The 14,934-nt window shown below is 46.4% G+C and overlaps 1 protein-coding gene across 1 annotated transcript in view; it reads left to right on the top strand.

Annotated features, from left to right (window-relative positions):
• The window catches only part of PGM2L1 (phosphoglucomutase 2 like 1), a 40,035-nt gene extending 29,520 nt beyond the window's left edge, over positions 1-10,515 (top strand). Inside the window, exons 10-14 of the mRNA XM_081002136.1 lie at positions 1,105-1,198; positions 1,662-1,791; positions 2,428-2,617; positions 3,858-3,991; positions 5,152-10,515. Coding sequence (XP_080858262.1) covers positions 1,105-1,198; positions 1,662-1,791; positions 2,428-2,617; positions 3,858-3,991; positions 5,152-5,254 — 651 coding nt within the window. The 3' untranslated portion in view covers positions 5,255-10,515. The remainder of the gene's footprint in view (positions 1-1,104; positions 1,199-1,661; positions 1,792-2,427; positions 2,618-3,857; positions 3,992-5,151) is intronic.
• Positions 10,516-14,934: the final 4,419 nt, after the last annotated feature.

The following is a 14,934-nucleotide window of genomic DNA, read 5'->3' as shown; positions in this document are numbered from 1 at the left end:
GATACTACTGTACAGGGTGCATCTGACCATGGTGAGATATGGAATATTACTACATTCATTATGAGCTAAAGGAGAGAACTGAAGCTGCTCTGGGAAGGAGCTCCAGGGAGAAGGGGAAACTTTTGAGCGTTCAGGGTGCAATTCAGGGGTCTTTTTAAAGGACACGCGAGATGTTAGAAGGAATGAAGTAGTGAGCACCCCCTCACTTATGCCTTTGACATGTAATAAGTTATACTCAGAGGGGACCCATTGAAATTCATGGAGAAGACTTGTTAGATCCATTAATTTCAATGGGTTTACTCTGAATAAAATTTTTGTGGGGGGAGTATTGAGTTGATCCAGATGGTGTGCAGATGTACAAGTTTGGGTTCGGGCAGGATCTGTCTTTTGCTTCTTGCAGGCAATTTACCTAGCTCTGGTCAGCTTCAATGTGATATATAATGAATTTATAGAGTGCCATGTGACTAGATTGCAAGGGCTGAGATGATTAAAGCTGTAGAGAGAGCATTGACTCCTTTTCATTATTGCAACTCTTACTGCCCTCTAGTGCCCCTTCTGGAGCACAGCTGCTGTGGCATCTTTCTGAGAAAATCTGTTTTGTTTGTTAGGCCTTTTAAGCCTTCAGTTTCTGTTTTGCAGCACTGTCCTTGTGTGCAGTTTAAACAGGGCAGACTATTATTCTAATGGTCAAAAGAAATTGTTTAGTTATGGTAGACTTTTGAGAAAAGGAAACTTCAGTCACGTCTTCCAGGACCACTGATCTTGGGCCAGAGGACTGTTTTTAATTTGGGTACCATTCTACAATGTGCTGGCATATAAGAAGGAGCCCTTTTTGCCCATTTAGAGAGCAGAGGCAGTACACCTGGTTGGCTAGGGAGTTCAGGGATGCTCCCTTGGGAGCCATGCTTAGAACTCTCTTCTGAGTAACCTTTTCCCAATCTTGGGTGACCCAGCTGCAATTCTAAGCCCACTCAGGGCTGCATACCTAAAAGAGAGTTGCTCTCAGAAGGCCTCCTGGAATGAGCAGCTTGGTGAATTTGCGTGCAGTTGGCATGTTCCATGAGAACGATCTGTATTAAGTGAAGGCACCTTCCTGTCTTTCAGGATACACTCCCTGGCTTCAAATCGATTGGCAGCAGAGTTAAAAACCTCCTGGACAGCGGCAAAGAAGTCCTTTTTGCCTTTGAAGAGTCCATTGGTAAGCACAGCAGGTGTTGGGTGCTATGCCAGGCAGAAGGTGGGGCCAGAGCCAGAGCCCAGTCCTAGAATCTGGCCTCTCCCTTCAGGCTGTTGTTTCCCATCCCTCCATTGCATGGTCTAACTCTCAAACTCTTTGTGTTTGGTTCTAGCGTCATATAACCTTCTGAATAGATCCCTTGAATGCAGGGTGGAGGGGTGGGTATACAATGATCACTTACCGCTTTGCTTCCACTTTGATGTAAAAAGGGACCTATTCTGTAATGACTTGAACCCCCCCAGGCCTACCAACTTGGAGCTGAGATTTCTGCGTATTAGATGCTCGGATGAGCTGGATAAGGAAATTTCTAGGAAGCTACTCTTTGTGTTTCGTTCTGTTGTACAGAAATGTTAAGATGGTGGATTTAAGGCGACATGTGGATAAAATAAAAAAAAATGCTGTTTTGCAAATTTTTGTTTTCCAGGCTTCATGTGTGGCACTTCTGTGCTGGACAAAGATGGCGTCAGCGCAGCTGTGGTGATTGCAGAAATGGCTGCTTATCTAGATACCAAGAGCCAAATGCTGGCATCCCAACTAACAGAAATATATAAAATGTAAGTTCTGTGTGTCATCATCGCTATTCTGATTTATTACCCGCCCTTCGCCTGAGGTCCCAGGGCAGGTTACAACATTGAAACACAATGCTGAAGACAGTTAAAGTGACTTTCCATCACGGAAATTACTCATGGAGCTGGTTGCATCAATTCCAGCTGGTGAAAAATAAATTTAGTCATTACTAGAACTGTAACTTAAAGCCTGATCTTGCTTTTCTCCTCCCCCACATTGTTTCCTTGTGTGTTGTGCCTTTTTAGATTATAAGTGTGAGGTAGGGAGTGTCTTCTGGTGCTGATTTTTGTAAGCCATTCTGGGAGCCTTTTTGGCCAAAGGGTGACGTTAAAATGCTTTCAATAAATAAATCTGAATGGAAAAGAGTAGGAATTGTCTTTCCTGTGTTTTTGCCTGTGAGATAACTCAGAAATGTTGGAAGTGGCTGAAGGGGTAGCATTCGAAAAAGAACTTCTGGCGGGGCCTTACTTTATCCCTTTTCTGTGCCACCATTTGTAGAGACATCATAGATACGTTTAGTGATATGAAGGACTCTGGTTTGTGCTTAGCTTTCCTTTCTTTTCCTAGTGACTGAATTTAGAGATCTAGATTACCGTGGCTGACTATATATTGTTTTTGTGTAGGTATGGCTACCACATTTCAAAAACCTCGTATTTCCTGTGTTATGATCCTCCTACTATCAAAAGGATATTTGAAAGACTCCGAAACTTTACATCGCCTAATTCTTACCCAGCAGTTTGTGGCACTTTCAGTATATTGGACATCCGGGATGTGACCACTGGGTATGACAGCAGCCAGCCAAATAAGAAGTCGGTGAGTTGTGCGACTCTTGTTAGGAAGCTGTTGCAGATCATTCTCATAATAGCTTTAATGTGAACCCTTTTGCCTTGCAACCCTTTGCAGAGTTTTCAAGTAACAGTGGTGTTGCTTGGAGGAAATCAGTAATTAGATTGTAGGCTTGGGTGTTGAGAAGGAGAAGCGAGTATGTCATTTCAGTCTAGGCCAGTGTTTCCTAACCTTGGGGCTCCAGCTCTTTGTGGACTACGACTCCCATCATCCCTAGCTAGCAAGACCAGTGTTAAGGGATGATGGGAATTGTAGTCCAAAAACAGTTGGAGACCCAGGTTGGGGACACACTGGCCTAGGTTCTGTCAGGCTGACCACCTTTCAGCAGGTGGGTTGCCACCTTAAAGGAGGAAACCCATAAAAGATCATATTGGCATGCAGATACTTATGATGGTTCACATAAACTTCAGCTGCCTTATGTGTTGAGTTGTAGTTGAGCACAGTGCAGAGTTTTGTGTGCTTCGATCACAAGCCTGCGTGTTAAAATTACATCCACATCCCATGTTCCCTCAACAAAAAGTAAACTCCGGTCAGGACTGAGTCTGGTTCAAAGATACCTGACACCAAATTCCTCAGAGCAGAATATGAAATTGTTAGCCTATATACAGAACAGGCTTCCCCAACCTGGTGCCCCCTAGATGACTTCAGCTACAACTTCCATGAGCCTCAGCCAATAGGCGATGCACTTTGAAGCATCTGGAGGGCACAAGGTTGGGGATGTAAAACAGGCTAACTGGATTCAAAATCCTTTAGGAGGACTCTTCTTGCAGTGTTCAAATATTTTTTTCCTCCTGCCAGAACTGGCTAAGGAATTTACCATTCCTAACTTGAGAGTCAAAGGAACCTCTCTATAAATAAACAGTAGTTGACGAATGCTGTTGTATATACTTTGAACAAGGTCTAACTAGTTCATCGATGGGTTCATTTGCACAATTCTGTAACTTAAAATCGCAGAACAGCAACGAACATGTGACAGATTTATTTGTACTGTGCCATCAGTGCTTTAGAGAGTAAATTCAGGTCTACAGATACTATCACCATCATAATGCAGTGTTTTTAGTCTTTGGGTTGAAACTTGTCCACAAAACACTTAACTGGAGCACTTGATATTTAATTAGTGGGTGGGGGGAGGCTGCAGGAACCCCTACATCAATTCCACAATGATTTTTCTCCTGATATCCTGCTGCTCTTGTTGCTGTCGCTGCAGGTACTGCCTGTGAGTAAAAACAGTCAGATGATCACCTTCACCTTTCAGAATGGCTGTGTCGCCACCCTTCGGACAAGTGGAACTGAACCAAAGATAAAATATTATGCAGAGATGTGCGCACCACCAGAACAGAGGTGGGGAATTCTGTTTGTGCCATCACTCCCATGGGTTAGGTTTTATGCCTGCCAGTGGTTCTGTGAACAGTCTTGTCTGAACCAAGCACTTACAAAGCAGGAGGTGTCTCATTATGGCTTGATGTGGACACACCGTTGCTGCCAAATGGTCAAGCTGCAGGGCAGCTAGTAGGGATTTTGATTTCCTTTTTCTTTTTTTATCCCACGCTTCCTCAAAGGAACTCAGGGCAACATGCGTGGTCTCTTCTCTTCTCCTCTCCCCCCAGTACACAACAACCCAGTGAGGTGGATTTAATTGAGGGAGAGAATGACTGGCCCAAGGTCATAGAATCATAGAATAGAATCATAGAATCATAGAGTTGGAAGAGACCACAAGGGCCATCGAGTCCAACCCCCTGCCAAGCAGGAAACACCATCAGAGCACTCCTGACATATGGTTGTCAAGCCTCTGCTTAAAGACCTCCAAAGAAGGAGACTCCACCACACTCCTTGGCAGCAAATTCCACTGTCGAACAGCTCTTACTGTCAGGAAGTTCTTCCTAATGTTTAGGTGGAATCTTCTTTCTTGTAGTTTGGATCCATTGCTCCGTGTCCACTAGGTCACCTAGTGAAATTCATGACCATCATCACAGCAGTCCCTTTCTCACTGACTACTCTCTCACATCTTGTAGCTGACGCAATAGTTGTTTGAAAGCTGAGACTGTGTCTCTCCTATTCAGCCCACCACTCATGGCCTATAAGACATGTGCCTGAACTGACACTTTTTTTGCTGAAGCTAGTGGAAATGTACAAGAAGAAGAGACCCTTTGCCATTGGAGGCAGGCTGTGCAGTTGCCTTCCTGACTTCTCACTTGATCTCTGCAAAGACCAGCCAGGCGGAGCATGCATGGTCTTCTGAAAGCTAGAGCATGAAACTCTTAATCTCAGAGTTGTGGATTCAAGCCCCATATTGGGCAAAAGATTTCTGCATTGCAGGGGTTTGGACTAGATGACCCTAGTCCCTTCCAGCTCTATAGTTCTATGATTCTGTGACAGCAGAGTAGCTTTGGCATGAAGAAAATGAATGGAAGTCTGATAGAACTTTTCTTTTCAGAATGTGAGTTGGCATTTTGGATTGTGGAGAGGTATCTTAATAACCTCTGACTCCTCTTCCCTTTTAGCGACACGGTCTTCCTGGAAGAGGATCTACAGAACCTCATTGATGCCCTGATTGAGAATTTTCTGGAGCCTAGTAAGAATGGACTAATCTGGCGTTCAGTGTAGCCTTCCTCCTGCTGCTGCTGCTGCCATTGGCTGTGATAGCAGTCACTCCATGCACTGCGTAATGTGGAACAAAGGAACCAAGATGATAACTCCTGTTTGCATTTATATATATACTATATATATATATATATGAATGCCTCTGTGTGTGTATGTGTGTTTTATATATAGATATATATGTTCCTTAGCCAGCATATTTATATGGAAGCAGTATCATTTTGTCAGCTTTCTTTCCAAAATGAGAAGCAGATTATCAGACAGCTTTGGGCTCCCACAGAGATCCATCAAGCCAAAAGGAAAAGGCTGAGCAGTTTCTGGCAAATTTGCCAGGAGTGATTGGTGAAAGGGACTTCCTCTACTGCCGCACCTCAAAAATGAAATAAACGCATCCCTGGAGGCTTTCCTGGCTGCCGCCTTGTATTAAACCAGTGTTGGGTATCTGAAGTCTTCAACTTGCTCAGTCCCTTGGCAGCTGTCCTGGATGATCATATTGGACTGGCAGAATGGTCCTGCTTCCTTGTAGCTGTTTTGAGTGTAGGTATCTTTACTGTACTGTTGAGTCTTACCTTTTTTTAAAAATCAGTCTGTTCAGTAGAATTCAGTACTTAGGGTTTTCTAGTGCAGAAGTTGTTTAGAAGTCATAAAGGTTCCAGCTCTTTAAATCTCTTCTTTTGAAAGGTGCTCTTTGTGCATTGTATTCTTATCTGTCTGTGTATTTGCTGACGTTTACTCAACAGTTAAGCAGTAGTGGCAAGCTATATCATATGAGGTGTAGCTGGCTAGCCCTGGGGCCAAAGCAGGTATGATGGACCACCTCATTCCTCTTTTGGCCCTCGGACTGCCTACTGGGCTTCTTGGAAGTTAGGAAGCAAGACAGAATGCAGACCTCTTGGCTCAAGGGGATACAAAATTGATCATTGCTGTGCCTGCTTTGCCTTCACCTGCCACCATTAGAAATCCTTCTAGTCTAGACATACCAGCTTTGCCTCTGCCACTATTTTAAAGTCACAGTATCTTTAAAATAAACAACCTACATCAAATAAAGCAATATTCAATAATCCATCCAAATCTAAGAGTAAATAGTAAAGCATCAGCGAATAATAACTAAGCAGTTTGCACCTATCAGTTACAACAAAGAATTACTAATCTATAATCAATAAAGATAACACCAAATCGCAATGCATAAAATACCACAAAGCCTACAAAACCATGTAAAAGGGTCAAATGGAGAAACAGTCACACACAACTAATAATTATTATTTTTTTAAATATCCCTGAACGCCTCTCTTCCCAGCTGGTTCTGCTGTTCTCAAAGTCATGGAAAGGCTCCCAGAGAGGGCTGGAGGGTGGGGCAAGACTTTTCCAAATGTTCCTTCCAAAACTGGCGAGGGCAAGGCCGAGCTTCTGGCTAGAGTAAAAGCCCTTCTTGTGTTTCTTGATGCGAGAAAGTAGAGGTATACTGCCGGGGCCGCAACATATCTCTCATTGTCTGCAATTATATAATTGGGGGACCTCAAGCAGTCCTGTTGTCTCTCTGTATCCATGATTCTTTGCCTGACCACAGATCTTGCTTGACCCAGGCCCAAATGGAGCTATTGGTCATGGGAGCCTCCAAGCTGCAATGCGAAATGGTAGAGCCCAGACGCAGCTTTGCCACCTCAGAACTAGACATAATGCCGTTTGGTTAAATTGATCAAGTATATATTTGAAATAGGGAGAAGTCCCATCCATTTCCCCATCTGGCACTACCAAAGTTTCCAAGCAGATTTTTCTTCTTCCAAACCCAGTAGCTTCTTTCTTCTGAGTTGACGGAAAAGCTGAGTTTTGGTAGCCCAGTTGATATAGCTTTGCCACTGTTGCTTGACTTTGTCCTCCTCTTTCTCCTTACGCCCTTTGTGAGTTGGATCTGATAAGGTGGTGCAGGTGACTTCTGTCCTGATGACCCAGCTTTAGGCCACAGGGACAAGAAACTCCATTTCTTGTACATCCGGGTTGGGGGTTTGGGGGGAAAGAGGGGGATTGATGCCAACTGAAGCTTTTGCTCTGTGGCATAACAAAGTACCTTTGTGGTATCTGAATGTATGTGGACAGCAGGAACTTGCTTGTATTGCACGAGGCTTTCGGGGCAAGATCCACCAGGAACTCGTCCTGTGCGCGGGACGTATTCCTGTTGTGTTTTGCCATTGATTTACATGCAATATTTATTTATTATTTTTATTATTTAATGCTTAAATGCCTTCCAGGTTGTTCGTATATATCTGAGTGAAATGTATTGAATGCCAAAAAACCTTCCTTTTTATTTTATTTTTTACTCTTTGTTTTCTTTTTCATTTACTGTATATTTGAAAGTGCTGCAGCGTAGCAAGGAGAAATTACGAGGGGGCAATTAAATTGACAGAGCTGCCCCAGCCTACGTGCCAGAAGGCATCCAAAGACAGTGGGGGCAAATGTTTGCCTCGTGGGAGTTTTGTCATCCTTTAAGAATCCAATTCCCATCTCGTTAAAGTGTTGCTGTTTGGAACAGAGAGAGCAGAATCCAAGGCCTTAAGAGGCTCTTTCTGAATCCTTTGCTGATTTGGGGGGAAAGAACCCTCTTTCTCTGGTTTAGTTTGAACAAACATAAGTCATGGAAGAACAAAGCAACATGTTCATTGACAAGTTTTCTACCCAATTCACATGATGGGGTGAGTAGCTTAGGGATCACTATCGGATTGATTCTGTCCTGGGACAAGAGTTTAAGAGAGAGGGGGCATATATTCCCTACCCCCAAAATGTATGGGAAAGAGGGCTAAGGCTCCAGTTTTGTTTAGTGTCCTAAGAAAGCTGACTTGTTAAGGATTTGATTATTTCTGCTGGAACCGCTGCTATCGGTGGTTTTTTTATTTTTTCAATTGTTCACAATGCTTGAAAATCCATCCTATTCCATTGGGGGAAGTTTCTTTTTCTTCTCTTCCCTGCTTTTCTTAACTGTGAAAGATCACCTCCTCCTCTTACCTCACCAATGAGCAACATGGAGGTCCTTTGGGCTTCTGCTCCCACCCTCCTTCCCTGCGGGGTTTCTCTTGACTGATGCCAGGAACATTTATAATGTGGCATGACGGGCAAAAGTATTTGAAACCACTTCAGAAGCACACTGTGGTTTGTTTAAGATGCCTCTTCCCTTCTAAGATGTTGGTGTGGAGCGATATCACCAGGTTGTTGTATGATGATTTGATAAGGTGGGGGGTGGTTTGTTGTTTTGCTCTTTCAAATCTTGAAATGATTTGCTGAAAGCACTTTCGTCTCCTGAAATTCTGTAGCATGGTCTCTGCATGTCTCCTCAGAAGTAAATCCCAGTGAATACAGTGGGACTTACTCCAAGCTAAAAGAGTATAGGTTTGCAGCTTAAAATGCAGGCTTTGAAAAGCAACACACACACACACATGAAGTTTGCTAGTTGAGAATATTTATAATTCACTTTGGCTGCTTGGTTTACTTGAGTATGCTTTTGAGAAAACCTCCCCTTTCCTACCCAATAAGAAAACGTCTTAATGGTCTTCATCGTCTTAATCGTCTGTTATGACAATAAATGGCAACCACTGTTTTGGGAATAGGTGAGGGAGAGAACAGACTTTCCCTTGTAATATCAACCTCAAAGGAAGAGCCTAAAATCTGGTCTCATTTTTATTATGGAGAAGACTCCCTTTCTGGTGCAGCCTTGCACTTGATGAATCACATCCCATAAAGAAGAAGCCCCGCACATGCAAGCAAGATTTTTTCCATTATCAGCAGAGTCCAGTGCTATAGTGGGCTCTGTATACTTGGAGCTCCAAATCACACTCAGTAAGTTTTTAAGTCCTCATGCCAACAGAGTGTGTTGAAATAACCTTTCGAAACTGGCAGGGCACATCCAGTCCCTTGCCTCAGTTTCTTCCAGCTCCTGCCACTCCCTGTGCCAGGTTTACAAGTCCCAGGCGGGGCCCTCTCCTGCATGTCTTTCAGCCTTGACTGCTGCCTGAGCAGCTGTGCTTTGCGCTGAGAGGGAGCCCAGCAACATCTCAGGGAGCTGAACTCTCCTAGGCCAAATAGAGAGAATCACAGCAATAATTGGTCAAGCGGAGGTGAGTCTCTTTGACTGACACGTTGTTGGTTCTGGTGAATGGAGCTTCGTAGCTCACCTGTGCCTCACTGCATCCAATTTCATCTCACTTAAGGATGCTTTCAGGGCATGGGGAGTCATGCTCTGCAATGTGCGCTTGCGCAAACAAGCACTGGAGTTTGTGTAGAACTTAAGGCCATAAAGCATTCTGTTGATCAGTGTGAAGATAATTCAGTTTTTTGCGGGTGGGGCATGACCATTCATAGTCCATAGATGTTTGACTCAAAGCAAGACCTTCCTTCATAATTTTTGTTCAGTGTGTACTGAGACTTTCAGAAATGTGTACCGCTTCTTCTGGGCTTTTTATTGCAGACAGCCCAAGTGCAGCAGGAATGCCAACTGAGATGAGACTCGGTTGGAATACTTGTTTGGCTGCCCCAACCCAGCAACATCCCAAGCTATAATGTGGCACCACCCTCTTCCTCTTTTCTCAAAGCTCCAAACTGTTGAGAGGCTTCAAGAATATATATATAGAGAGAGAGAGAGTGCGTGTTTTGCCCTTTATTGGAAATACACATCTTATGTGCCATAGTGAGAGACCTTGTGTGTTCCCTCTGGGACCTTGCAGCGTTATCTGCCACTCAAAAGCTGGAATGGTAGGAGTTGAGAGTGTGATTCTTACAACTGTTAAGATTCCATGTCTCTTCTTTTTGTTTTGTTCTGAAAGATGCGCATGTCCTAAGTTTACATAGGTGTACCCTTCCCACAAGACAGGGTGTGTGTAGTACAAAACACTGAGTACAAAAAGCAAAGCAAGGCTTCGCCCCTTACTGTGTCTGCCTTCGTTTGGTAGCCCCCTTAGCTTGGAAGGAGGTGATGCACTTAGCACCTGCCCAGCCCAACCTCCAGCTTCCTTTTTATGTATCCTACTTGACTTCATTTTCAGGACTGTTGCTTTAACCAGGGTAGTCACCATCTTGGACTGCCCTTCAACTGAATCTAAAGAGTGGTACCAGGCAAGCTTTTCATTACCCTTCTTTCATTTCAGATGTGCTTTTCTGCCTAAGAGACAATGGGTGTATTATCAATATGGACTGAAAATTTGCACTTTGATTCTGTTGGAAGTATTTTTTTGTGTCTGGATTATGAAGTGGGTTTAGTTGAATAAAGTGTTAAGTTAATAAAACGTTCTCCTTGTAGAAGTGTTTTTCTATGACTTCGTTTCTCCAGCTTTTGAAAAGGACTGCGGGGGGGGGGGGGGTTCTTGGTGACCAGATAATTTCCTGGGCTCTCTGGACAGAGACTCAAATGCTTGTTTGTTTCTAATTAAAACCAAATTGTGAGGCAGATGAATTTTGCCTTCTGTGCTCTGTGTGTGGGGTTGCAGTCTAGATGCAGCCTTGCTTGTGGCTCCCTGATGGACCCAGGGAGGCAACAGGGCAGCCAGGGTTATATTAAAAGGTAATGAAGGAATGGGTTTCCCAAATCTAAAACCTGACTGTGCAGTCAGTTTGAAACGGGCCCCAAAATCCCCATTTTTCCTCCTCCAAGGATGCATTAGCTAAAAACCATTAACGTAACCACTTGAGCAAATGTGTAACAGGAACCCAGCTGTATAAACAACAGCTATCTCCTTTATCAGTCCGTGACGCTTAATGGATGACCTTGTCAGTGGAGACAGGATGGCAGAGCTGGGGCTTCTCTTGTAAGCACACTGACGCACAGACTCTGCAAGACAGGAGGCTTTGCGCAACTAACCCCAAGCTAGAACAGCGAGATGGAGCGCTGCGCATCGCTCCGTCTCCCTGTTCTGGCTTTGGGCTTAGCCGTGCAGCCTGCATTCGCTCTATAGGACGCACACACATTTCCCCTTAATTTTTGGAGGGGAAAATGTGCGTCCTATAGAGCGAAAAATACGGTATGTCCCCTCTTAGTCCCTAACAGGAGTGCTGTTGTTCAGCATTCCAGGCAAGCCAAAAACTTTACAGCAGTTGGGCTGTGGGGAGAGAGAAACCAATTTTATTTGTGTGCACGCGTTGCAATTGACATAAGAAGAGGCCTGCCTAGTTTAACTGTGTGCTGTGTGACATGCTTTTTTGTCTGGCATTCATCTTCATTGGATGACCAAGGGTTGGGTTCTAGCATGATGGGTGTGAACAAATAGCGCACCCTCTGCTGTGGCATGGCTCCCCAAATCTATTTCTCCCCCTGGTTTGGACCCAATCCCTTGCCCCAGAGGACCTCCCTGGGCCCCACAGCCTCCTGGGCAGAGGTGGAAGGGCAGCATCAGGAAAGGGGGCAGGAAAAGCCTCTGGCCTCATTCCACCCAGGGACACATACTGCATCATCTGTGTTGAAAGTTGTTTGGGGGTGTGCTCTCGGGAGTGATGGAAGCAACCAAAGAAATGAATACAGGAAGGAGAGCTACTTATTCTGAGGTAGGGGAATCTCTGCGCAAAGGCCAGCAGTTCAGAAATGTTGCTGGCCGGTACTTTCCCCAAGGGCGTAGCCTTGAAGGTCCTGCGGGAGGAAAGAGCATCTCAGAGTCAGGGGCCAGTCTGGGCCAAAGCGGCCCCCACTTCCCCCACCACGGAGTCCCTGGCACTCCTGAACCATGAAGGCTGCAAGTTTTGGTCTTGGGCCAACCCCATCCTGCCTATGAAGCAGACAGGAACATCTTCCCGGAGCAGAGTCACCATTTGGAGTTTCCGCATTGGCCTACATGAAAGTTACTAAAGTTCTAGCGATTCTGCCAGTCTCTGCTTCCTGACCCTGCGTTTGTAATATAAGGGGTCACAAGGTGGGTCTGCAATACGGGGGGTCTAAGAAGTGCTGAAGTGGGACGCGGGTGGTGCTGTGGGTTAAGCCACAGAGCCTAGGACTTGCCGATCAGAAGGTCGGCGGTTCGAATCCCCGTGATGGGGTGAGCTCCTGTTGCTTGGTCCCTGCTCCTGCCAACTTAGCAGTTCGAAAGCATGAAGTGCTAGTAGATAAATAGGTACCACTCCGGCGGGAAGGTAAACGGCGTTTCCGTGCGCTGCTCTGGTTCGCCAGAAGTGGCTTAGTCATGCTGGCCACATGACCCGGAAGCTGTACGCCGGCTCCCTCGGCCAATAAAGCAAGATGAGTGCCGCAACCCCAGAATCGGCCACAACTGGACCTAATGGTCAGGGGTCCCTTTACTTTTACCTGAGAAGTGCTGAAGTTCCCCACCCCCTCCGCAAAAGGGTCCTCACAGCCCTACACGAGACACACCCAGGGGTAGTAAGAATGAAGGCCCTTGCCAGGAGTTATGTGTGGTGGCCGGGGATCGACGGAGAGATAGAGGCCTGGGTCAAACACTGCCAGGCCTGCCAAGAATCCTGCCCAGATCCCCCAAGGGCCCCAGTCCAGTCCTGGGAGTCCGCCCGAGCACCATGGTCACGCCTGCATATGGACTTCGCTGGCCCCTTTCAGGGGAAAACATTCTTCATAGTGGTGGACTCCTACACCAAATGGCTGGAAGTCGCACTGGTACCGTCCACTTCTACATCCGCAGCCATCCGGGTACTACGCAGGCTGTTTGCAACCCACGGGCTCCCTGACACTCTTGTCTCAGACAACGGGACTGCATTTACGTCAGGAGAATTCCAAACCTTCACAGCGCAGAATGCCATCCGCCACATCCGTTCAGCGCCATTCCACCCTGCCACCAATGGCCAAGCAGAACGCATGGTGCGGACCACCAAGGACACCCTTCGCCGCATGACGCAAGGGGACTGGGAGTACCGCCTTGCCACATTCCTCCTAGCACAGCACAGCACCCCCAGCTCAACGACTGGCCGGAGCCCCACTGAACTACTAATGGGTCGGTGCCTTGCAGTCAGATTGGACCGCCTTCACCCCGATAGAGTTCAGGATGAGGTAGTGGTGGGGGAAGGCAGGAACCCCCGGACCTTCGAGGCCCAGGACCCAGTGTACGCAAAGAATTTTGGGGCAGGCCCAGCATGGGTACCCGCCACAGTCACCAGGGTCACTGGCGCCGTGTCGTACGAGGTGCTAACGGATGGGGGGCAATGCTGGCGCCGCCACTGCGACCAGATACGGCGACGATTCCCGGGAGAAAACCAGGAGGAGGAAAGGTCAGAGGAGTCCCAAGGGAACAGAGGGGCAGTGAGGCCCATAGAGCAGGAGGGGCCAGCAGGAGAGGCAGAATCAGTAAATACAGAGAGGACCTGCGAGGTCGAAAGGAAACCAGAACCAGAACCACGACTGAGCAAGCCAGTTGCGCCAGACCAAACAGGCCCATCACAGCCAGCATCCTTTGAACATGAGCCAGAACCTGAACCCCAGACCAGGGAACACCACAGGCCGCAACGCACACGTAGGCCGCCGGCATACCTTGAGGACTATGAATGCGACCTCCTGGGCAGGACTGGAACTTAGAGGGGAGGGGTGTTATGTACTGAGTTGAATAGGATCCAAACTGCAGCAGTCTGATTGGTCCTAGAACAATAGGATCCAAATTGCAGCAGTCTGATTGGTCCTAGAACAATAGGATTCAGAATGCAGCAGTCTGATTGGTCCTAGAACAATGCAGCAGTATGATTGGTTGGCAGGAACCACCCAATCATGCTACAGATATAAGTGAATCCACAACCTGATTGGCTTACAGTAGAATTCCAGAATTAGCCAATCATGTGCAGCCCATTGTGTAAATAATGTATATAAAGCAGATACTTTAAGAGGACTTTCATTCATTTCTCCTCACCACTATGAGCTAATTAAAGAGCATGAAATCACTTTGCGACTCTGAGTATATTTCACCAGCGAAGGCCCTTGTCTTGCCAAGAAACCTGCCTGTGGGAATCGTGCATCCATAATGCTATGGAAAGGGTGAATGTCTTCTAGAATTCTCTGGTGTCACCAGAAGAGGAAGCCGTTCTTTTCAGTTAGGTCTGTTCTCAACTGCAGAGGATGAGTAGCCTTGGGAGCCTCTTGGGGAGATGGAAGTGATGAAAGGACTGAATCCATGAGGGAGAGCTACTTGCTCTGAGATGGGGGAACCTTCAGGCAAAGGCCAGCAGAGAAGGGATGCTGTTGGCTGCTGGTTTCTGTTGCTCCCCACTTTCCCAAAGGGCGTAACATCGGCGGTCCTGCGGGAGGAAAGAGCGTCTTGGAGTCAGGGGCCAGTCTGGGCCAAAGCGGCCCCCACTGCCCCCACCACGGAGTCCCTGGCACTCCTGGACCATGAGGGTTGCAGATTTTGGTCTTGGACCAAATTGGGGGCCAAACTGTCAGTATTTCATTCTCCCATTGCTAGTGTAACATGATATCCATGTTTACACCTTCTGTACTGTCTGTGTAAGAATGGAAGTCAGTCTGTAAATCACTTCCATCCTTTCTTCTCCTTTACTCTGACCAAGGAGGAGATGGCTGTGGAAGACAGCTCACGCCTTGTTTCTTTGTTATTTTCCAATGTAAATAAAGCTTGATTTCACATTCCAACACAGTTTGCAGCACATCTGCAAAGAGAAGGACATGGGGACAGGTGAGTCCATCCCTGAACACCTGGCAAGGCTATTCCAAGAGTTTTCTCCTGGATTCCAAGTCCTACTGCAGGGGA

The sequence above is a fragment of the Podarcis pityusensis genome (genome assembly GCF_964106645.2).
Source record: "Podarcis pityusensis genome assembly, chromosome: 4".
Lineage (NCBI taxonomy): Eukaryota > Metazoa > Chordata > Lepidosauria > Squamata > Lacertidae > Podarcis > Podarcis pityusensis.
This window is presented reverse-complemented; position numbering and strand designations above follow the sequence as displayed.